Source organism: Esox lucius, chromosome 5, assembly GCF_011004845.1.
Source record: "Esox lucius isolate fEsoLuc1 chromosome 5, fEsoLuc1.pri, whole genome shotgun sequence".
Classification (NCBI taxonomy): Eukaryota; Metazoa; Chordata; class Actinopteri; order Esociformes; family Esocidae; genus Esox; species Esox lucius.
Window position 1 is genome coordinate 35,422,465 of NC_047573.1, and position 25,034 is coordinate 35,447,498.

General features: G+C 39.4%; 1 protein-coding gene across 2 annotated transcripts in view; it reads right to left on the reverse strand.

Moving 5' to 3' along the window:
- ccdc186 (coiled-coil domain-containing protein 186) overlaps positions 1-25,034 on the reverse strand; it is a 79,776-nt gene that overhangs the window by 26,669 nt on the left and 28,073 nt on the right. For both annotated transcript variants that reach the window (XM_010905298.5, XM_010905299.4), the window contains exons 5-12: positions 19,251-19,463; positions 8,427-8,546; positions 6,829-6,933; positions 6,312-6,410; positions 4,198-4,284; positions 3,585-3,727; positions 2,340-2,595; positions 1-49 (exon numbers count right to left, since the gene is read on the reverse strand). The exon at positions 1-49 is cut by the window's left edge and continues 141 nt beyond it. In XM_010905298.5, the coding sequence (XP_010903600.3) occupies positions 1-49; positions 2,340-2,595; positions 3,585-3,727; positions 4,198-4,284; positions 6,312-6,410; positions 6,829-6,933; positions 8,427-8,546; positions 19,251-19,463 (1,072 nt within the window). The remainder of the gene's footprint in view (positions 50-2,339; positions 2,596-3,584; positions 3,728-4,197; positions 4,285-6,311; positions 6,411-6,828; positions 6,934-8,426; positions 8,547-19,250; positions 19,464-25,034) is intronic.

Consider the following 25,034-nt stretch of genomic DNA (forward strand, 5'->3'; position numbering starts at 1 on the left):
CCTGGACGTCATCCTGTCGCAGGGCCTCCTCCTTCTGGAGACGGTGAGTCTGTAGGGTGTATTAAATATGCAAGTCAGAGAATTAGGGACTAAATTAGACAAAAAAACAGGTTTGAAGAACAGGGGTGCTCAACTCTTATTCTGAAAGGCAGCAGTCATGGGTTTTGTTTACCGAAGGCTCCATAAGACCAGTGAGGAACCCATTAGGGCCCTCTATGCCCTCAGAGAGGGACTAAGGATAGATAAAAATCTGTACTTATTTTTTATCTATTATAACATGCAACTTTGTTTTCACTGGTTTAATATTGTTTTTGTCTTAATTGTAATGATATTCCTATTGAATTTCTTCAATCTGTGTTGGAAAAAGATGGGCAAATATCAAAGACAAAAATATCCAATCAGAATATTTCTTTGGTAGTAATACTTATTTCACTCATTAAAATGCAAATAAATTCATAACATTTCTGACATAGGTTTTTCTGGATTGTTTTGTTGTTATTCTGTCTCTAACTGTTCAAATAAACCTACCATTAAAATTATAGACTGATCATTTCTTTGTCAGTGGGCAAACAAAATCAGCAGGGGATCAAATACTTTTTCCCCCTCACTGTAGGTGACAATAATGGACTTTTTCGTTAAGTGAAAACACGAGAGAATTGTGTAGTCAGCAAACTGTTTAAGATATAATTCGAAAATCTACAAGAAATAGTTGCAATATAAAAGTAAACAGTTTAATTTTAGCCTTATAAGGTAGCTACGGAAGGTTTTAGCCAGTGAAGTTTTTGTCTACCTTCAACAAACCCTATTTTGCCACTGACCGTTTTAACAGCTAATTAGCCATTTGTGAATGACATCGATACAGTATCTATCAATATAGGTGACGATAATGATGGCCTTTCGAGGCTTCATTACCGTTCTTCTAGCAGGATATTATATCATGCTAGCAGCGCTAACTCAGAATTTCTTTTTTTAAATAAAAGCCATCATTGAAATATATAAGGTAATATACTTAATCTAGTATGTACATTTTGTTTAATGTCCATTCCAATGTTATTCTTTGTCTGTTCTTTTTCACAGACTAGATTTTTAACTATATTGACTTTTACATTTCAACTAGGGCTTTTTTTGTGATAAAGAAAATCAGAGTGCTGCCAGCATAATTTCCTGCTGCTAAAATAACGCTAATGAAGCCTCAAATGGCCATCACTAGGTGACGATAACAGACTTATTTTCAAAAAGACGAGAAATAGTTGCAACACTGTATAACTGTAAACAGTTTTAGTTGAGGGTTACTATAACATAGCTACTGAATGTTGTAGCCAGCTAAGTTTTTGTCTATACTGACCAAAAAAGTATGCCCGGATGTGTACGAAAATCCACAAGAAATCATCGCACTACCACCGTAGAGTTTTATTGCAGCCCGCAATTAAAATTATTTAATATATAATAATTACATTTTGATAAAGCCTATATTATTACCCCCAAAAGCATGCACAGATGCATACCTTTGAAAATCGACCAGGGGCCTTGCCCCTAAAACGACAGAATTCCAAGCCTGGTCCCCAAGACTTCTCACAATTTGTTGTTGAACTAGCTCACTAGAATCAAGTAAAAGGCTTGATTTAAAAAAAAAAATCCAGAGTGTGTATTTGTGTGTGTCATGCTCAATAGAGCAGATGATACCTCCCCCTACAGTCCCTAAATGAGTCAGGCCTTTATGGACAAATTCCTGCAAAGAAAGCACTCCTGAAGTTGACAGACTGGTGGAAAGCTTCCTCCTTCCATCCTATCCTCTGATGACTCCCCAAAAAAATGTGATTTGTGGTTCCAACCAGTATCTTTGTGAGAAGCAGAGTGGGTAATCGGATGATCTCCAAATTTGTGGTTCCTACTGTAAAGCATGAAGGAAGACGTGTGATGGTGTGGGGGTGTTATGCTGTTAAATGTCTGTAATTTAGAGTTCAAGACACCCTCAACCAGCATGGCTACCTCTGCATTCTGATGAGTTGAACTGTAGGTGAAGAAAAAGCAGCCAACAAGTTCTCAGCATATGTGGAAAAAATTCTAATTCATACATTTTAATCAGGTAGGTTGTTTCCCTTTGTAAATTCACTGGACTTCAATGGAACTCAACCCAACCATGCTGTAATTAAAAGGCCTTTTTTCATATTGCATAGTTAGCAATGTATTGTTTTCTTCTATTGCGTTACTACATCACAGATAACTTATTTTTAGTCTGATCATTTACTCTCCCTTGGGAAAAATAGATATTACTGCAAATGAACCTGAAAAATCATTGGAGAAATAGAAATGGAAAAATGTCTGTGTTGTCAACTCACCTGGTCTGCCAGTGCCGTCTGTGTCTCATCCAGTCGTCCCTGCAGCTCCATGGAGTTGGTGCTCAGTCGGTCCAACTGCGCCTGAAGGCTGTTGCTCTCTGATTGCAACTGGGCATTCTTGCTGCTCAGCTTTTCTGTGAAGCCAAGGAGCTCGGCCTCCCTCTCCCGGCTGCCTTGCACATCCCGCTGGAGCTCGCCAATCTGGATGTTGACGCTCTCCACCTCCTCTCGTAAACTGGCCATCTCTTGTTCATCCCTGAGGGAGGCACACTGCATGTGTGAATATAACAAATACATTTTGTAATCTAGCAGACAATTAACCATAGTTATAGTACTTTCATATAACTAAGGTAGATGAGAGAACATCAAAGCTACTGCAAGTTAAATGTCCCTCAAAGTAGCAATCAGCAAAAGTACATAAGAATGTCACCACTGACTTTGTGTGCTACTTGCTACCTTTTCAATGCCCCATTAATTTGTCCTCAGAGGGCTCAGACAGGTGAGAAAACTAGGATGGAAATTCAACCTCTGCTGTGTAGCACTTTTCTTTCCAGTGCTGTCAAATCGATGAGAACGGGAAGAGATCGGACAGAACAACACTTTTTTGAATTCATTGAATTCACATTCAATCACAAGGTCACACACTATGGTCAAACAAGCCATGCCATTATGCAGGCTTGTCAACCAACCAGTGTGTATCTGTGTTTGCATGTGTGGAGGGAACTTGAAAGCATTTCCTTGACTTACCCTATAGGTTCCAATTGAAGAAAATTAAACAAATTGCATATAATAAGCAAAGAGGTGGGCAAAACTAAGCACAAGTCAGCACAATCCTACTGGCATGTTCCAGCATGTATTTGCATATTTCGGTTGGGAAGCGCCTACTGTCTAGTGGGTGTGTGCAAAAACAGAATTCATTATTGCACTGTGCACTCCTTCAAAAATAATGTCATTTTCAGAAACTTAGGCAACGCATAATGTTTACAAAACACAGCTCACTCTGTAATTATTTGTCTGGGAACAGAAAATTGTTTGGAGATAAAGAGTATTATTGATTAACAGAATGTCGGTCCAAATCCATCTCAGTCTGGCCTGTATCAGTGCCAGCCGCTGGGTTTTCTTTCATAATCACATTTGGTGCTGAAAGGAAATGTTCGTTGCATCTGTGGTGATAAGTGTGTGGGTATAGGAGAGCGAGTGTGACTGTTCATTCATATAGGTGTGCATTTATGTACGTAGGCTCACCGTTGGTGCTGTTGTTCCAGGGCTTGGATCTCTCCCAACTTATCTCTCTGTCTAGCAATCTCAGTTTTTTGCCTGTTAATGATCTCTCTGTACTTTGAGAGCTCATCCTCCCAACGAGGCCTCTCATCCTCCAGGCACTTCACCTGTGACCCGGAACAGAGTAGACAATGAAACCCAAAACATACAACTCCAGAAAAAAGAGACCACTGCACCTTTTTCTTTCCTTTCCAAAAAGGAAGGTTTTGAGTGAGGAACAGAAGGGTTAAAATTAAGAGACCACTCCAAATTGAACTCTTTGGTTCCTCACACAAAACTTTCTTTTTCAAATTTTTTGGAAAGGAAAGAAAAAGGTGCAGTGGTCTCTTAATTTTTTCCGGAGCTGTATGTGATTGCACCGTTTATACCTGCTGTCAATGAATCTTTACCTTGTTCTGATTCTGATTTTATTTTTAGGCATGTGAAATGTATAAAACAATTGCAGTTTGCACAAAGGCAAGCAACATCTCAATCTGTCGTGGTCTTTTGACCAATCTTAGTAGCTCATAAAAAGGTTGGCTGTGTAAAGTTCTGATCTGCTTGGCCAATAGTAACAATAAGACATACGGATACACACCTTTGTGCGCAGGGTGGTAAGTTCATCCAGCCCCTCCTTGAATGTCCTCTTCAGGTCTTCTAGCTCCTTGGCCTTTGCTCGATGCATCTGTAAAGCAGTGCAGAGCATTCATTAGGTTAGCTAACAGCATGTGTTTTGGATATGATGATCTTCCAGTATGTTTTCTTGAACAGGTAAAGAATTAAGAAACATTTTAGAATATTTTCCACAGCAAATCTTACAAACATAAGTATGCTTTCCTACAACACTTTGGAATGTCTGATTTGTCATTATACATTAACAGCGTATTGACAATGAATTGTTTGGATTACAAAACTTCCTCAACAATACAAGCATTATACTCCATTATAATTCGCTGAGCCTATTCTCAAATTATGCACCAGTAGAGGTTAGTGAATATCTTGAATTCCTTGTGCCTCATTTAATTGATATGCTCTGCTGTTGTGCAAGTAAGACAATATTTTCTAATTCTCACTTTCAATTCACAAATTGTTACAACATGGAAGAATGCATTCAGTAATATCAGGAGAAACATGAGGAGTAATGTTGTAACAGCTGAATCTGTAAGACCAGCAGCTGCAGTGAGTCAGGTCAGGAACATGTATAGTTCTGGTAACTGGGCAGTAACCCTCTTTAGTTCCTTATTGGGTCCTCATTATATAATGGAACAGTACCTAAAAGCATCAAACACCTTGATTTCATAAACAGGGAATAATGAAGAATATCAAAAACAAGTCTAAAACATGTATAAGTTCATAAATAATGTGAAGTCATTATTAGACTGTATCTCTATTTACTAACTCTCGCACTCAGGGAGAGCATTACTGATCTAAGGTGACTGCAGGCTCATCTGGTTATTATTCTTCCCCACTAATGTGATTTGATAAAACTTTGTGACATAACGATTGTATATATATATATATATATATATATGTTCTGTCACAAAAGAAATACTACATTTGGGAACCCCAAACATTTTATGTGATACATTTCAGTCACACGTATAAAGTTGACCTTGTCTAACATGTCCTCTATAGAAAATTTAAGTCGGGGACAGCCCAACCAAACATGGATCTAAGGAAAAACAGTCTAAACATACAGTGCAATGACTGAAGTCATCTTAGTGTAGAAATGAAGTAATATGCCAAATATTTGTTAAACTTTAACATATATGTTTATTTTTTGGGTGCAAAGGAATCAAATGCTAGTGCGACTAACAGAAAGACCCAGTTGCCAACAGGGGAAATGGTTAGTCTGGAGCCCTGTGTCACGAATATGATCAAGTAATCTACGATGCACAAAGGCCACACATTTTTAATTTTAGATCAGACAGTAGGCTTGTTAAACCAATTACATCTGCCAGTGGTTGACCTCTCCCAGCAAAAAAATATCAGAAATACTACTGTGGTGCAAAATGTAATTTGAAACACCTCCAATAACTCATAATCCTCCAATAACGCCACAATGTCTAACAGTGGATTTCCCCTTATACTCTTTTCCCCATATACTCTTTACTCAGGTAGGGTTTTTGATATTTCAGAATGAAGATGGGTTGGTCCCACTATTGAAGTGCCAGGACGGAGAACAGCATTGACTAGGCAGAGTCAGACATTGGAAAGGTTGAACAAAACATGTTCTTGATAAGTTGCAGTGGTTTGATGCCACTAGGGTGGAGAACTGCCTAGTTGCACAGGTTGGATGGGAAGTGCCTGGATTAGGAACGGCATCATTCCTTGTTCTTCCTCAGAATATAGGTTACTATTATTTCAAACAATTAACTTCTTTCCCATTGAAACTTTTATTATTCTTAGAAGCAATATGTAAATGGTTTGAATCTGGAGAGAGCTCAAAAGGCAATGGAAACGCAAACCAGCAAAAAAACTTTGAGCTACGCTAATCACATTAAAGCTTCCTTATTAAAACAAAACCTCCCAAAAATACTATGAAATTACATCCTGTTAATTTGTTCTTTTTGAAGCTGATTGCCAAAAAATATATATAATAACAGGATTGCTCATGGCGGGGCTGTCTGATGTCCTTTTGTAGTGAACAACGTCATATATTGTCAATGTCTCTTCAAGTATGGGGCAGTGTTGACTGTGGTTTTGTCTGACCTCCAGCTGGTCTGTCTGTTCCTGTTTTTTCTTCTCTAATTCCCCTTTGGTCTCGCGTAGCTTGGCGTCCAACTCATTTGACTTGATTTCCTCTGATTCCTGATGTGGCAAGACAAATAGAAGAAAAGGAAGATTAGAGAGCAATTATAAAAAAGGGAGGAAATAAATTATATTCAAGGGAATGACAGAGTGAGAATAACCATAAATTATTCATGGAAAGGTGTCTGCATGGTGCCGCCTTTCAATCAATGCCTGATTGGTAAAAAAAAGTAATCTACAGTAAGACTGCTGAACTAGGACCAGGTCCCCGTCATACTATTAATTGTGATCAAGCAGCATTGCTAATCTGTGCATCTTGATACATAAAGGGCTGCAGATTGCATATCAAAGAACACAGCCTTCCACTGCCCCCTAGAGAACAGAAACAAGCCTGAATTCAGGAGAGAAAGTCACAAGCTGCTTTAATTAGAATTGTCCAAAAAACAAAGATGCGCATGCACGGCACGCACGCACACACCTGATATGTGCGGATCATATCTTGGCAATTCTTGCGGATTTGCTCAGTCTCCTCCTTAGCCTGGGTCAGTTTGGCGGTGGTATCTCGTAGTTTGTCTTTAGTCTCCTGTGGTCAGATTAAGCCAATTAATGTTTGTTTTTCTCAATTGCATTATAGCAATATTGGAAACAATGATACCCAACAAATAGATTTTCAAAAAGCTGTTTACTTCTGAAATAGAGTTTTACCAACAAAACTAGTACAGTATGGTACGACAGTAAAGAAACATAAAAACATTACATTTGTATCATTAAGATTATACAAATGAAGAACACATTCAAGGATCAAGATTGGCTGTGTGGATTTACATGTGTTTTGGATTTTATTTTTGATACAATGTTTTTAATCTGCTGTCTCTGTGTTTGCATTGATATACTAATCATTCAGCTTTCCAGGATATATCATGGAAAAAAACAGAACAGAATATCAAGTGGCCTAGGGTAGTCTAGTGATCTTAGCCGCTGACCACTGCCAAATGAACAAGAAGTATCTGCCCACTGCCCTTTCTGTTCCTTCCTAACACTATTCTCTTCAATAAAAAAGATGGCTAAAATATCAATTCATCCCTCATTTTAAATGATTAGAAAACAAAACACGTGTGAATTTATTATACATTGATTCACAAAGAGTAACGGCACAACTGGGAGAGTGTTAACAGTGTAATCCCGCCATTGCAGGGTTTATTCACAAAGATAATTTGTCATGCTATGTAAAACACTTTGGATTTTCAGCCTGCTCTGACACACTGTGTTGCTGACCATTTTCCCATACTAAGAAAACGAGACCTCTTGCTCCTACTGTGTTTTGCGCTTGAAACCAGCACTCTTCCTGTGTCAGTCATTACATTATCGATGGGCACGGTAAGTTGAAAATTCAAATAACCAAAATTAAGTCTGTACATACTTGTGTGTGTTCATGTGTGAGCCTCAGTGTATTTTGTTTGGTTAAAATAAATAACTAAACAAAATATTATAAGAAATCTGAGGACTGTTAATGCTATTGGAATAAACAAAAGTAATGTTTGTGGAACCAGCTTGAGATGATGGTGAGGTGCGTTGTCATACTTCAAAAGGAGGTAGACCGGGGCTATAAAGGTCAGCTAAAATGCTTAGGAACACTGTGGCAATTATGATAAATTGGTATTAAGCGCTCTAATGTGTGGCCAGAAAACATTCCCAGTACCACTACCAGCATGTGTTGACACAAGGCAGGATCGATTCATGTAATTTGCCATATTCAGACCCTGCCATCTGCATGTCGCAGCAGATTTGAGGTTTGTCAGACCATACAATGTTTTTCCAATGTTACATTTTCTGGTTTTGGGGATCACGTGCCCACTGTAGCCATGTCTTCCTGTTCTTAGCTGAAAGGAGTGGAACACAACATGGTTTTCTATGGTTTCTGAGTTGCTGGAACCACTGCTTTTGACAGGAACAATAAAATACCATGGTCAAGGTAATTTAGATCAATTGTCGTCACCATTAAACCATTTAGTCTTTCTAATTCTAAAGAACAACTAAAGCTCTTGATTATGTCTGAAGAAATGCAGTTACATTTACCTTATGGGCATCAGTCTCACTCTTCAGTTTGTTCTGCGCCCATTTGACCTTGATGAGGTGAGAGTTGACCTCCTCTTTGACCTTCTCCAACTCCCGACTCAGCCTGCTCACCTCTCCATCCTGAAAAGAAAATAAGCATATATTGATGCACCGATTGGGCAACAATTCATTTGTATCAATACAAAGTTAATTAATTGATTTGTATTGTGGATTTCAGGAGTGTATCTGGATCAAAACGGATTATGTGTTGTGTGGTTAGGGACTTGGTGTTAGACAATGTCTGCGAGTCACCCAGCAGAATATCAGAGGCGCCTCCCTGTTGGGATAATCTTTAAGACAATTGAATTCATTCTACAATTTTTTTAAGGAGCATCTTAAAATACATTTCTTACATTCTAAACATTTTCCCATGGAGCTGAGAACAATGCAAACATTGCTCCCACTTTCATAACTTAGATGTAGCTATCCTACTTAATTATGGCTGCAAAAAAATGTTCTGACAATATCCGTGCAGCAAAATTATACATCACAATGTTTTGGATATTTTACATATATTCATGCCCTATGATATAATTTATATTGAAGTAATTTAGCAGTCGCTGTTATAGACTCGTCAATCTATCAATAATTTGTACTTACGAACAGAATTAAATGTGAATACATATTAGGGCTGTGTATTGGTAAGAATACATATCGCGATACAGGGGTTACGATTTAATATAACAAATATATTGTGATTAGTCTTTTTTTTTAAATCAAATTTTAAGAAAAGTTGAAGAACAAACCACCACATGCATAATTCTGAGTAAAAAAAAATTGTATTTTCCTAATAGAAATCAGTAAAAAAATAGCCGTAAAAATACCAAGAAAATTGCCTTAAAATTGTTTAGGTAAACATATTATGGGAATGAAATTGTATACAGAGAGTATTTATGTTTTCCTGCTTTAAAGGTTCACACTCTGTTGTAGTATGAAGCTATGCCAGTTTTTAATATCTCAAGCAGCTAAAAGAAAATGCACAGTCCCTGTAACATTGATTCAACATCATAGCATTATTTCTTCTGCAATCTGAACAAAGGAAATACACTCACCTAAAGGATTATTAGGAACACCATACTAATACTGTGTTTGACCCCCTTTCGCCTTCAGAACTGCCTTAATTCTACGTGGCATTGATTCAACAAGGTGCTGAAAGCATTCTTTAGAAATATTGGCCCATATTGATAGGATAGCATCTTGTAGTTGATGGAGATTTGTGGGATGCACATCCAGGGCACGAAGCTCCCGTTTCACCACATCCCAAAGATGCTCTATTGGGTTGAGATCTGGTGACTGTGGGGGCCATTTCAGTACAGTGAACTCATTGTCATGTTCAAGAAACCAATTTAAAATGATTCAAGCTTTGTGACATGGTGCATTATCCTGCTGGTAGTAGCCATCAGAGGATGGGTACATGGTGGTCATAAAGGGATGGACATGGTCAGGAACAATGCTCAGGTAGGCCGTGGCATTTAAACCATGCCCAATTGGCACTAAGGGGCCTAGAAAGTGTGCCAAGAAAACATCCCCCACACCATTACACCACCACCAGCAGCCTGCACAGTGGTAACAAGGCATGATGGATCCATGTTCTCATTCTGTTTACACCAAATTCTGACTCTACCATCTGAATGTCTCAACAGAAATCGAGACTCATCAGACCAGGCAACATTCTTCCAGTCTTCAACTGTCCAATTTTGGTGAGCTTGTGCAAATTGTAGCCTCTTTTTCCTATTTGTACTGGAGACGAGTGGTACCCGGTGGGATCTTCTGCTGTTGTAGCCCATCCGCCTCAAGGTTGTGCGTGTTGTGGCTTCACAAATGCTTTGCTGCATACCTCGGTTGTAACGAGTGGTTATTTCAGTCAAAGTTGCTCTTCTATCAGCTTGAATCAGTCAGCCCATTGTCCTCTGACCTCTAGCATCAACCAGACATTTTTGCCCACAGCATCTTGCAGTCTTGCATACTGGATGTTTTTCCCTTTTCACACAATTCTTTGTAAACCCTAGAAATGGTTGTGCGTGATAATCCCAGTAACTGAGCAGATTGTGAAATACTCATACCGGCCCGTCTAGCACCAACAACCATGCCACGCTCAAAATTGCTTAAATCACCTTTCTTTCCCATTCTGACATTCAGTTTGGAGTTCAGGAGATTGTCTTGACCAGGACCACACCCCTAAATGCATTGAAGCAACTGCCATTTTATGGTATTAAAGACAACCTGTTATCTAGCTTATTGAAGCAACCCATGTTATCTTGTCATGTTAGTTAGTGTTAGCCCAAGACAATTGGTTGGCACTATAGGAAAGTTGTTGATGTTACGAATAGGATAAAGTCTAATTTACATGTGGTAGTTAATTTGAACCATAGTTTGCAAATCATTAACATTTGTTTATTCACCCAACTGTATCTTTAACACCTAGCTAAATTAGTAAACAGTATTAGCAATTAGCAAATCTATTAGTGTTAGCCTTTGTTATTATGTAGAGAAAAAAATTTTGCTAGCTAGTACAATCCCATTCCCATCTACATCCACAAAAAGCATGACAAAATTGTCTGCATAATGAAATATCTGCATCAGCAAGTCTGTAGTCATTATTAACGTTAAGTATTTATTGTGTGTGGTGACACATTTGCCCCGCGGGAGATATTTTACAAAGAAAATCACAGCAATGTTAATTTCACTATAGATGTGCTTTCATACTCAATGCAAAGATTCCCTGCTTTTTGGTTAGTGCTATAGTGGGGACTTTGCTCAGTGGTTTGAGATTAGAAAGCATGTTTTAATTTGCACACTGAAAAAAAGTGTAGGACAGCATTGTATAGAGCAGCAATAATAATAATAATAATAATAATACATTGAATTTATATAGCGCTTTTCTTGGACCGAAAGATGCTTTACATCAGATACAAAACACGCAACATCCTAGGACAGTACACAGACAAAAGTAAAGGACTCGGACATGGCACTGGATGAAGGGAAAGGGCAGGGGCTAGGCTTGTTAGAACAGACGAGGCTTGAGGCGATGGATGAAGATGGTAACACTGTTAATTTCAGTCAACCACAGATGTACTTACTCAATTGGAATGTTCCCTATTTTTTAAGGACAACAAGCATATTGTCATATTGGACATCATGCCAAGTTTGAATATTTCACTTGACACCTTTAAGCATTGCATTAAACTGACTAATGCTTCTCATTAAGTTTACCTCCACCACAAATAGAATCTATGAATTGTAGGGCTTTTGTCACTGGCCGTTTAAACAGCGTATTAGCCATTAATAGGCTTATTAGTATCTACTAACTTATTCATTGGAATAGTCATAACAATTGAGCAACTGCTAGCGAGATTGAAGATAAACTTTACACTGCCAAAGCTATTTCAATGTGTGTTTCAACATTGTGGGTTTTAGAAATATTGTTAGTCTGTTAAGAAATTTTGCACGAAAGTAGCAATGGAAAAACAATGAAGTCAATACATGACTAATATCTTTCCGAAAATGTAGATAACACATAACGAACACTGATACACCGATCCGCCATAACATTATGACCATTGACAGGTGAAGAGAATAACACTGAATCTCGTTATCATTGCAGTTATCTGTCGGGGGGGGGGGGGAATATATTAGGTAGCAAGTGAACATCCTGTCCAGAAAATTGATGTGTTAGAAGCAGGAAAAAAGTGTAAGGATCTGAGCGACTTTGACAAGGGCCAAATTTTGATGGCTAGACGACTGGGTCAGAGAATCTCCAAAATTATGCGCCAGTGCCTGTCTCTGTGTACTGGCCTGACCACTGGCCCCCGGGCCATTGTTAACACTAGGACAGCCAAATGAAGATGGGAATTGGCATTTGAGTTTGTCACTAAAATAAAACTGCCATTTTGAAAGCTACACCCTCTTTCTTACATGACCTAACCTAAATAGGTGTATATTACATATTACAACTCACAAACAGAAAACTATTTAGAGACTTTTAACCTATTTCCTTTTACCCCTTTTTCTGACTTCTAAAATGTAAGTCTAAATATTTTTTTTAAGAAATGATACCAGACATTCTTTACCAATTGCCAACCACCAATTCAACAAAGGTATGTTGGGGAAGTTTCTGAAGCCTGATGTATTCTAACCGATTAAACGACTGAGCAACTGTTTAGATAAGAAAAGGAATGTTGGTTGTGCTGTGAGAAAGGAAGTATGAGGTGTTGAGGTAAACATAAAGCTCCAGCAGGACGGGGGTAGATGCAGATCAATGGGTTTTAGGACAGGATAGGAGAAGATACACAACAGGGGGCAGTAAGGATAAGGAACATAGGTGGTTTTATGGTGCGACCATGTGGATTCCTAACCCCACCCATTTCTCTATAAGTATTGAATGTATTTCCCAAATGCTTTAGAGACTTCTCGGATGATTATGTCTGTAAGCGTTTGATGCGTCTCTCTCATTTGCAAATGATTTAATAAACTGTTAATTTGTGCCAAGAGTATTTTGTCTCTGTACTTCCTTCTTAAAGAGTTCTGATCGATAAAATTGCCATCACAGGTATTACACATTACTGTTTATCTTAGGAGAGAAAGAGAAAAAAAAATCGCATCCACATCCTATCATCTCTCTTTGAATTTTCTCTGCTTATTTTAGATAAAGATTCTACAAATGTATTGCTAAATAATTATTCAAAAAACGAAATACCAACAATCACCAATTAGCAATTCAGCAAAAGCATAGACTGTAAAAAAAAAAAATGGACGACGCCCCTTCGCTCTTTTCCATTGGTGAAAAATGAAGCCGCCAGTGTCCCGATATGGCGCTGACATCTTGGACTTGCGTCTGCGCAGATAGCGATCTTGGGACCAGTTCTGCGCAGTAGTTATGCACAGTAGCGAGCAGGAAGTAAAGCCGTAAAGCCGCGAAATCAACGGCCCCACCCCTGTGCCCCGCCCTCACTCTCCCTCGCAGAATGCGCATACCGTAATCAATCGCAAGCACACGCTGCACTGTTTTGGAAGTGGAGTCCTGCTCCTGTGAACTGTCTGCTCCCTTCCAATCCAACCTCATTAAAATAAGGTAAATACAAGTAGCCTACTAACCCCACATTTAAACAGAGTTCAATCAAGTCCAAGTACAGTACAACCTTTGCTTGTTAAACCTAGACGATATGTTATAGCCTAACTTACATCATGTTTAACCTTAATTTAGAATAGGTCTAATACAAAAATAATTGGTAACTTCTTGTTGTCTTTTAGCAAACGTTAGCTAGCCCATAACATTTATTTACTAATTAAATAGCTTATAAATTTAACTTACCGAAAAAAATTCAAAGATCAATTGGAAATGCCAGATTGGTTAGCACAATCTACTGCAGAACAACCCATTCTGTCCTTGTTAAATTATATCAATTATAGAAATTTAGAGATTAAATTTAAAGCTCCAATCTCCTTTGTCCTCCGAAGATCGCGAAAAAAGCCTGTTGGCGCTTCAGTGGCTCCTCGGCTCAGATAGCTGTCAATCACAGCTGTCAATCACGGCGTCACACCACCGTTTTTAGAGCATTAAATAACTAACTAAAAACCAACTTATTTTAAAAACAAACTCTTGAATTTACATTAGCGTGATACAAACTACAGTAAATGACAGAAACCAGCTTCGGAAAAAAGATATTTGAAGGGTAATTTAATTGTTTAGTTGGTCTTGCGTCCCATTGAATAACATGGGGAGGCGGGGTTTATGACCTATACTAGGACCACTCACCAGGGGGCGATCGAGACGTTTTGGCTTCACTTTTCAGGGCTTGTGCGGCACGCTTGAGCAAAAGTATTACACGTTTCTGTTTTTCATCAATACAATAGACTTTTCTATATTTTCATGTTGGCTACTGTAAATCATTCTTTTTCAGTTGTTACATTTAGAGTTCTACCGTGGGGAACCTCACTGCTGCTATCCCTGCACTTCAGTAAACAATGCCACCTTGCACCTTTCAGTCAAAATCATCTTCAACTTTGTTTGATTTGCTTTTTTCTCTTTTTTGGCAAATTAATTACACTCAAAATAAGAATGTATGGCGGTGGAGAGAGTCTTTAACCATAACTGTACAAATAAAACTTCTGAAAAAAAAACCTTCAGTTTCGCCTAGTGAATACAATATTATCACGTGTATTATTAACATGATATCAATATTTCATTTTTTTTTATATCACGTGGTATATCGCGACACCCCTAGACTGTAGTGTAATGATGAAGAAGGATGATTAGTGTACAAAATGTAATCTCAACTTGTTGAGCAAGTCAGACAATTAATAGCGTTTAGTTCACAATGACAAACAGAACTCGATGACTCAACACCCTGACAGCATTGCAGATGCTGCAACATTTAGATTAAATGGAGTCAGATAGAAATAGATCCCGAAATCAACTTCTCGGATGTCGGGTGCTCATCTGATTCTGATAATGAGCTGCCACCTCCAATGCCTGAGCTTCTTCACAAAAAAATAAACAAACCAAACCAACGACCGCAAATGCCCCTGTGAGAAACTACTGTAAGTTATCCTTCAATCATCCTTTTCCTCAGCTAATCAAATTTCCATTTGTAAATGTTGTAATTCATGTATGTCCTGGTGTGGTAAGCAAGGAGCCCAGGCGCAGGATGAACAGTGAAACAAGGGTTTACTGAGCTGAAAAGCGTAATACATTGAAAGCGAAAGAGAACTGATACAAAGGAACAAGCCCACTAGGCGAAAAAAACTAAGAACACACACGGACAACTAGCAGACAATACTCCACAGACACTGAAACACGAAGGCAGTTATAGGCTGTATTAGTGAGGACCCAGTGTGTGTAATGATGGGAAGTCCGGGGTGATGTGATTAGGAACAGGTGTGCATAATAGTGGAGAGTCCAGTGTGTTCCGTGAATTCTGTGCTACTGTAGCAACGGTGGTGGCTAGTAGGCCAGCAACAGGGAGCAATGTAGTCGAGGTTCCCTGGAAGGAGGCAATCATGGGAGGCACCGTGACAGCATAGGCTACGATAAATCATCCTTTGATCATCCTTTTACTAAAGCACGGTTTATCAAGTAACCGTGCTTTAGGCCTATGTACAGCTATTCATGCGTATACCCTTTGATCGTCGCAAACTGGTCGATAAAGTCTCTTGCATTACCTTGTATCATCATGAAAATGAAATCAAGATGAAAAATTATTAAAAATCCATTAGAATTTAGTTCAGTCTTGTGTCATTTTCATTGTGAACATTTGTAGGGCATAAACGAAAATACTATAGCCTGTGTTCTTAGACAACTTGTGATAGAACGTATAGAAGATGGCACCGTTGAGGATGGCTGCTGTTTTTCGTGCGCCCAACCAACTTTGCGGATTTATTGTTTTATTGTTGTTACTATTGTTGTGTAACTTTGCTACATTCGCAACCACATCATTAACCTATAACAGACAATCACTATTGGACATCAGAACGATCAGGAATCGTCTTTTTCGTACAGAACATCAAGTTCAGCGAACAACCTGGGATACCCTTTGTTGTGCTTACCTGAGCAAGCACCTGGAAAACAACCCTGACGGAGAAGGCATGGGAAGCGGCTGCGGGGAAACCGTGCTCCTCTCCCAGGTATTCTCTTAGCGAACATCCAGTCACTAGACAGCAAGCTGGATGAACGTAGGAGCAGGCTAGCTTTCCACATGACATTAAGAACTGTAACGTACTGGTTTTCACTGAAACATGGCTGGAGCCCTCGATCCCAGATGCAGCTATTGTCCCGGGCTATCCATTCCTCGGCAGGATCGAACAGCAGAGTTCGGTAAAAGCAGGCCGGGTGGTGTCTGCTTCATGGTTAACAATCTTTGGTGTCTGGATGTGGACCGTCTCTTCTGGATGCTGTCCTGATCTGGAGCATCTTACGATTAAATGTCACCCTTACTATCTACCCCGGGAGTTTACAGTTGCTGGCGATTTCAACGGCACCTATCTGAAGAAAGTCAGATTAGTTAGTTTAAAAAAACACAACTTCCCGACATGGGGGAAAAACACTCTGGACAATGTCTACTCTCCATTTCTTCACGGCTATAAGGCCCTCTCTCGTCATGCTTTCGGCAAATCAGACCACGTGTTGATACTGTTGCTCCCTGCTTACAGGCAGAGGCTAAAACCAGAGAAGTCCATGACGAGGTCCATTCAACGATGGACGGACGAATCGGATGCAGATTTACGTGACTGTCTCCTCAACACAGACTGGGAAATGATCAGAGAGGCGTCTGAAGGCAATATCAATGAATACACAGAGTCAGTGACCGGTTTTATTAGCAAATGTATTGACGACATTGTACCACGAACAACTACAAAATAATTTCCTGATCAAAACACGTGGGTCAACAGTGGTATCCGTGCCATCCTAAAGGCACAGACTGCAGAATTCAACTCAGCATTCAACGGTACACTACCGGCAGCATGGACAATTAAAAGAAATCCTGGTATGATCTCAGGAAGGCAATAAAAACTGCAGAAAGTAAATACAGAGTCAAAGCAGAATCTCTCTACCAGGGCTCCAATACCAGGAACATGTGGAGTGGTCTGAGAACCATCACTGACTATAAAGGCAATACAGGTAGTGTGGGTGGGGGAAGTGCCAGCTTCTCTCCCAGAGGAACTGAACTCTTTCTATGCTTGGTTTGAGAACATCATCCCTGGCATGGATACTCAAATGGACCAGGATGGCTGCCCTTTCCAAATGACTAGGTCAGATAGCTGTAAAGCCCTAAAAAGGATTAACACCTGCAAAGTTCCTGGACCAGACAACCTCTCAGGCCGTGTTCTTAAGGTCTGTGCAGACCAACTGGCTGATGTCTTTACTGATATCTTCAACCTATCGCTACGTCAGTAAGTGGTCCCCACCTGCTTCAAAAAGTCCTTAATTGTTCCTGTGCCAAAAAAGCAAGAAGTCCTCTGCATGAATGACTACCACTCTGTAGCACTCAAACCAATCATCATGAAGTGCTTTGAGCAGCCAGTTAAAACACACATCACAGACTCCATGCCTGCAACACTTGACCCGCTACAGTTTGCCTACAGACAAAACAGATCCACAGGGGACACCATCACTCTGACCCTCCACTCTGCACTCTCTCATCTGGACAAAAGGAACACATACAGTGGGGAGAACAAGTATTTGATACACTGACGATTTTACAAAGCATGTAGAAGTCAGACATTTTTAACATAGATACTCTTCAACTGTGAGTGACCAAATAGAAAACAAAAAATCTGAAAATCACATTGATTGATTTTTAAGTAATAAATTAGCATTTTATTGCATGACATAAGTATTTGATACATCAGAAAAGCAGAACTTAACATTTGGCACAGAAACCTTTGTTTGCAATTACAAAGATCATATGTTTCCTGTAGTTCTTGAACAGGTTTGCACACACTGCAGCAGGGATTTTGGCCCACTCCTCCATACAGATCTTCTCCAGATCCTTCAGGTTTCGGGGCTGTCGCTGGGCAATACGGACTTTCAGCTCCCTCCAAAGATTTTCTATTGGGTTCAGGTCTCAAGACTGGCTAGGCCACTCCAGGTCCTTGAGATGCCTCTTACGGAGCCACTACTTAGTTGCCCTGGCTGTGTGTTTCGGGTTGTTTTCATGCTGGAAGACCCAGCCACAACCCATCTTCAATGCTCTAACTGAGGGAAGGAGGTTGTTGACCAAGATCTCACGATACATGGCCCCATCCATCCTCCCCTCAATACGGTGCAGTCGTCCTGTCCCCTTTGCAGAAAAGCATCCCCAAAGAATGATGTTTCCACCTCCATGCATCACTGTTGGGATGGTGTTCTTGGGGTTTTACTCATCCTTCTTCTTCCTCCAAACACGGCGAGTGGAGTTTTGACCAAAAAGCTCTATTTGTGTCTCATCAGACCACATGACCTTCTCCCATTTCTCCTCTGGATCATCCAGATGGTCATTGGCAAACTTCAGATGGGCTTGGACATGCGCTGGCTTGAGCAGGGGGACCTTGCGTGCGCTGCAGGATTTTAATCCATGACGGCATAGTGTTACTAATGGTTTTCTTTGAGACTGTGGTCCCAGCTCTCTTCAGGTCATTGACCAGGTCCAGCTGTGTAGTTCTGGGCTGATCCCTCAACTTCCTCATGATCATTGATGCCCCACGAGGTGAGATCTTGCATGGAGACCCAAACCGAGGGAGATTGAACTTCTTCCAGTATGGCAGCTGCACCGCCCTCGACCGCAAAGCACTTCAGAGGATGATTAAAACAGCAGAGTGCATCACAAGGTCTGACCTGTCCTCCCTGCAAGATCTCTACACAGAGATGTGAAGGAGGAGCAAATGGATCATTACAGATCCCAGCCACCCATGCCACGGACTGTTTACCAAGCTGCCGTCAGGCAGAAGGTACAAGAGTGTTCAGTCCAAAACAAACAGGCCAAGGGACAGCTTCTTTCCACAGGCTGTAATGGCTGTTCAACTCTTCCTTTCCATCCATAGTCCATGCATATCTACCACTTATGTCATGCACACCTGTCACTTTTACATTGCTCTACAGTTGTATAATTATTATTGATGTGTGTTTTTGTATAGTGTTATTAGTGATTGATTGTGTTCTTATTTTTTTTATTATAATTATTGTTACTTTTTAACTGCACTGTCGGGAGTAGGAAAACCAAGCATTTCATTGCTGTAACATTTTATTGCAAATGACAAATATACCTTTTAAACTATGAACTTGAGAATTGTTGGCTTTAATATAGGTACCTTGGCATCATAGAGCTGCTGCAGCCGGCCTTTCTCCTGGGCGAGCTGGTTTCCCCTGAGGGCCTGGCGGTCCACCTCCTTGGTGGCTTCCCTTAGCCTTTTCTCTAGACCTTCCTTGTCCCTGCGCAGGTCCAAAGCCTCCTTCTCCCCCCGCACATACTTCATCACCATGGCCTCCTTCTCCTGACGCGCCTCTTCACACTTCTTCCCTGCCTGGGAGGGACACATTAGATTAGTAGCTGTTATATGGATAAAATCACATTAGCATTTCACATCTCATCACAGTTGTAGCTGGAACGAAATTTGGATATAAAATAACAGGAAAAAAGTATTTGTGTTCTTTTGTTCAAATATAATCAAGTGGAATGGAATAAATTGGCTACATAGCTGCTGTGGCCATCTTAAGGTTATACTAGCTAGCTGGGAAGGGTTCACCAGAACAACAGAAGTTGGTCACGATATCCACCTCTCATCCTCAGTCACAAACCTCGGTGTTGGAATGGATCCCCATTTGACTTATGACGCCCATATTAAACATCTGTGCAAAACCTCCTTCTTTCACCTCAGGAACATTGCAAAACTCCGCCCTACACTTACTCTCCCAGATGCTGAGAAACTTGTCCATGCCTTTATCTCCTCCAGGTTGGACTACTGCAATTCACTCCTCATCGGGATCCCAAGCAAGAATATCCAGCCGTTGCAGTACGTTCAGAACTGTGCTGCTAGGACCCTGATGGGGGTGCGGAAGCACCACCACATCACTCCCATCCTTAAATCGCTTCACTGGCTTCCTGTCCAATACAGGATTGAATTTAAAGTTTCCCTTCTGTCCCATCAGTGTCTCTATGGCACTGCACCATTATACCTCAAACAAATCATCACTCCCCTTTCTGCCTCACGCCATCTCCGCTCTGGACAGGCTAACCTCCTACAGCCTATGAGGACAAGGCTGCGAACAATGGGTGACCGTGCCTTCTGCTCAGTTGCACCAGCTCTGTGGAATGCTCTTCCTGTTCATCTAAGGGCCCCACAGACTGTGGACTCTTTTAAAAAGGGCCTGAAAACCCATCTTTTTAGAAAAGCCTTTTTTGTTTAATTGTGTTATTTTAATGTCGCTGTTCTATGCTTTTAGGCTAGTGCATTGTAGCACTTTGAGGTCATTTAATTGATATAAAGTGCATTATAAATAAAATTTATTATTATTATTATTATTATTAAGTGACTGAATTAACCAAATACATTTCATTTGTTGGATAGGTTTCTTCTGTACAGCCTCCCCAGTTTAAAGTGTGACTAGCTGGCAAGGGTTTTCTTTATATGACTTTTTTAGTTAACCTTTATTTTAGCATGGGGGGGGGTCGTGCTGAGATCTATAGGACTCTTTTGCACGAGCCCAGCATCAACACAGTTGGCCTTGAGCAATTTGCAAAAAATTGCCACATAAAACCATAGAAAAATCACCCAAGCTGTCTCCCAAGCACCCACTTAAACTTGACGATGGGGTGAAATTGACAGGTACCAGACCCGTATGTGATTTTCAAAGGTAAGGGTATTTAAGGCTACCGCTTATTAAATGCTAAATATATATTTTTGCCTACACCTCATGGACTACAATTTTATATACATTTTAGGTATTATCAATCTATCAAATGTATTTATAAAGTCCTTTTTACAAACCCGATTCCAGAACAGTTGGGACACTGTACAATTGTGAATAAAAACAGAATGCAATGATGTGGAAGTTTCAAATTTCTATATTTTATTCAGAATACAACAGATGACGTTTCAAATATCAAATGTTTAAACTGAGAAAATGTATCACTTTAAGGGAAAAATAATTGATTTTAAATTTCATGGCATCTGACACATCTTGACTTCTGAGAGACACTGCCACTCTGAGAGGCTCTTTTTATACCCAATCATGTTGCCAATTGACATAATAAGTTGCAAATTGGTCCTCCAAGCTGTTCCTTATCTGCTACATCTTATTGCTACCTGTCACAACTTTTTTGGAATGTGTAGCTGGCATGAAATCCAAAATGAGCCGATATTACAAAATGTCTCACTTTCAACATTTGATATGTTATCTATATTCTATTGTGAATTAAATATAAGTTTGAGATTTGTAAATTTTACAAATTCTACTCACAATCTGTACAGTGTCCCAACTTTTTTGGAATCAGGTTTGTTCATGAGCAGTACAAAGTCAGTCTTATTTGTCAAGTACACCGAATTAAATGCGTCATTCTGAACAAAGAAATTCTTGAGAATGACACATTCAGTTATCACTAAGTGCTTTTAAGGCTCAACAGTATTTTGAAGGAGAAATCATCAAGGGATATGTTGGACGAGGAGACGTTTTTCTGGGACAACATAGGTCCTTTCAAGGTATAGGCATGTACACTACCAATATCATGTTATGTCTACGTCTCTTTATGTATTCTGTTACATTGACTGTTACAGTATGCTAATGTATTTTCTTCCAATTCAGACAATTACTCAAAACCCACTGGAATGGCATTGCAAATTAAGAAATAAACACCAGCAGAGTAAGTCTACTGTACACACTATTACAAAACTATTCAATTGCACGTGATGCACCACTCCTAGGAGTGTTCTATGTTTCCATTAGGTCGTCGGATTTGAGAAACTAACGATAAAGGCCAGCAACAAATACATGAATTACATATACAATGTCTTACATGTAGTGTTGGGCCTGGGGGAGGGGCAACAAAAACGCAGGATTGTACATTTTATATGTAGGAAAAATGTAACACTGTACATTATATTAAATGTTAATTAAACTTCTAGATTTTGATATAGCTTTTTTGTCATTATTTTATTTCTAACCCAAAAGAATTGGCTGGCCTACAGTACATTGGGCCATTGTAGTGTTGCTTATATTTATTTTTCAAAGCAACTGATTTTGAAACTACTCTCGTAATGTTGTCACCCCACCCATCAGGTTAATTAATCCTGTATTTTGTTAAATTTGAGAATGTATATTTTTTATGTTATTTTTATATATGTTTGGTTTTATAGTTTGCTCAGTCAGCACAGAAAAGACAGTCTTCAAAGACTGTCATCAAAAGGATATCATAATTTTGTTTTGTCGACAACTCAACTTTTCATTCTCTTGCTTTAGCCATGATTTATTCAGCTCTACTGTAGAACGAAAAAAAGGAAGTGTATCTGAAAAGAAGGTACTGTATTTGTAAAATGTTCTTTCGCACTGAAGATAGAAATTCCAATAACAGTGCAGACATTATTCCAATCCTAAATACAGTAGTTGAGATTGCATCCAGTAGTTCCGTCTTGTTCATACTGTCAAACAGTCCTGGCGACCATTGTAGCTACCAGCTCATTTTGTCCTATCCAATAAAGAAATGTAGTTATTTTAACCCAGAGGCATCTCTGATACAAAATAAATATGTAATGACATTCCACGATACACTTGCAGTCTGAATTGCCTACACCACCAGAGGCACACTTCTCTGTCATTATCTCATCTGACCAATTAAACGTACATTGCCTACTGCTGGTTTCAAAGTTAATTAGCAAATTGTCATATAACTGTCATAATATTTCACTTCAAAACCATGATCAAAAGAAATAGCTGTGTTTTGTTATGGAAATTTTGAACTAAGGTGCATTTGAGAAATGTCTGCTTTTCTATTTGCCTGGTACGTAACCATTTTTTTTTATTGTGACACGTCTGTATAAATATCAGAGCATCACCAGTTACTCTGACCATGTTCCTCTGCTTAAACCAAGAAGGGTATAAGCCCTTTGCTCCTTAGGAATGTAGGAGAGGGGGGTCTGGTATTTGCCTAGGGGGCATCATTGACTGGTATTGGCAGATTATAAGGTTACTCATTAATCTGCACATCTGTATAACTCATCAGGGCATCTATTGTCTGTACGGATTCTGTTAGACCTCTTAGAGTTAAAGAGGTTGCCCAAGTGTTGAAACAGCTAGTCTTTACTTGTGTAGGCTGTTGGTGTATTTCTTCAGAAAACATGCAGTATTTATAGCAGTGATAAAGATGCCATTGGACATGTGATCAAACCTGTTAGGAGAAAATTGTAAAGTTTGTGTGCTACTATTATTTAGAAAATAGTTTTAGATCACTAATAATTATAATTTTCAGCATTCTAGCTCCCCATATCCTTGGAATAGTGCATTCACAGCATTAGGCAATTGAGCACATCTTAAGAAAATGCTGTATTTAGATGAAAGACATCTGTAGTCAACGGTGCCACTCAGAAATTACGTTAATATGTAACTATTATGTAAAGCACAAGTACATTCAATATGAACAAAAATTGGTGCAACTACGTCAGCTATGAACATATTAGGCTAACCTAACTTGTGTACCTGCAGCCCATTCAAGTTACACAGGTAGTCCAGTTCCACCAGGATGGCACATCAACACGTGCCATCGCAAGAACGTATGCGGTGTCTCCCAGTACAGTTTCAAGAGCATGGAGGAGATACCAGGAGAGAAGCCACTACACAAGGAGACATGGAAAGGGCTGTTTAAATGTAGGCTTTTAAATGGCTATTTAATATAAAGGGAAAATCAAATTGGGAAAGAATTGATCCTTTTGGAAATATTCATAAAATCTGATTTAACCCCTGGTGAGTACAAACCCGATTCCCTAAAAGTTGGGACACTGTACAAATTGTGGAATGGAAAGTAAAGTACTGCCATCTTCCGTGTGCAGGAACATTTATTTTTCTTAACTGACATTACACTGTTATAACAGACGGAACATTGCTGACCCTCCTGTCAGGAAGAAATTCTAAATAACCCAGTTGGCTTTAGAGGTCTGAAGACATTATAAATGTTGGCTTCACTCATCACTTTTGCCTGCTGCGGTCTTCGTGGTCTACAGTTTTTTTTATATGTGTTTTAGTCTTTTAGCAGACTCCTTTATCCAGAGCAATTTCATTCAAAATGTGACCAATTGTGATAACTAGCGGTTATCTTCACTAGCTTTGCTACACTGTAAATGTCTAACTGCACTCGTAAACATTATGCACGCATTACACAAGCAGCTTTTTTTATTTATTTTTTAGGTATTTTGGAGCACATCATTTCCATATCATGATATGTCTTATTCAACTATCAATAGTTTACATATACAACTGCAGCTGGTCAAATCAGCAGACCCTAGCTAGTAGCTATCTAACATGCACACTGTTAATCAACATGCAAACTTAATTTGTTGCCAAAAGCCAGTGTTCAAACGATAACTATAACATAACCAGCAGCCCGACTATTTATCTAGAGGGTTAATTATTGTTGCAAATAATGGTCCTATGAGCTTTCCGTCAAATTAGCTGGCAACTCCTTTCTCTAGCTTACTGATTGCATTCCTGTCCAGGCACTTTATTAGTGAAACAAGGAGGATTGTTTATCATCAAGTTAACTAGCAAACGGTTATTGGCGAGCTCGTTAACTACTTATTTAGTGACTAGCTAGCTTACTTATTGCATCCATGCTCAGACATGTTACTAGTAAATGAAACTAAACTAATATTTACAAAAGGAGTAAAATGTTGGTAATTCAGGGATTTTCCTGCATATAAAACTCAAAGGCAGCTCCCTTCCCAAAATCGTGCACCGCCTTTGTGTGTCGGCTTGGTAAAAAAATGATTATGTGCTCATACACTAAATAGCCTATCAGCGAAATACTGCAGTGAATGTGACCGTAGGAAGAATTTTTTTCCATGTCGTCAATGTTGCCAAAATTGGGCTATTTTTATGGGCTTGGGTGG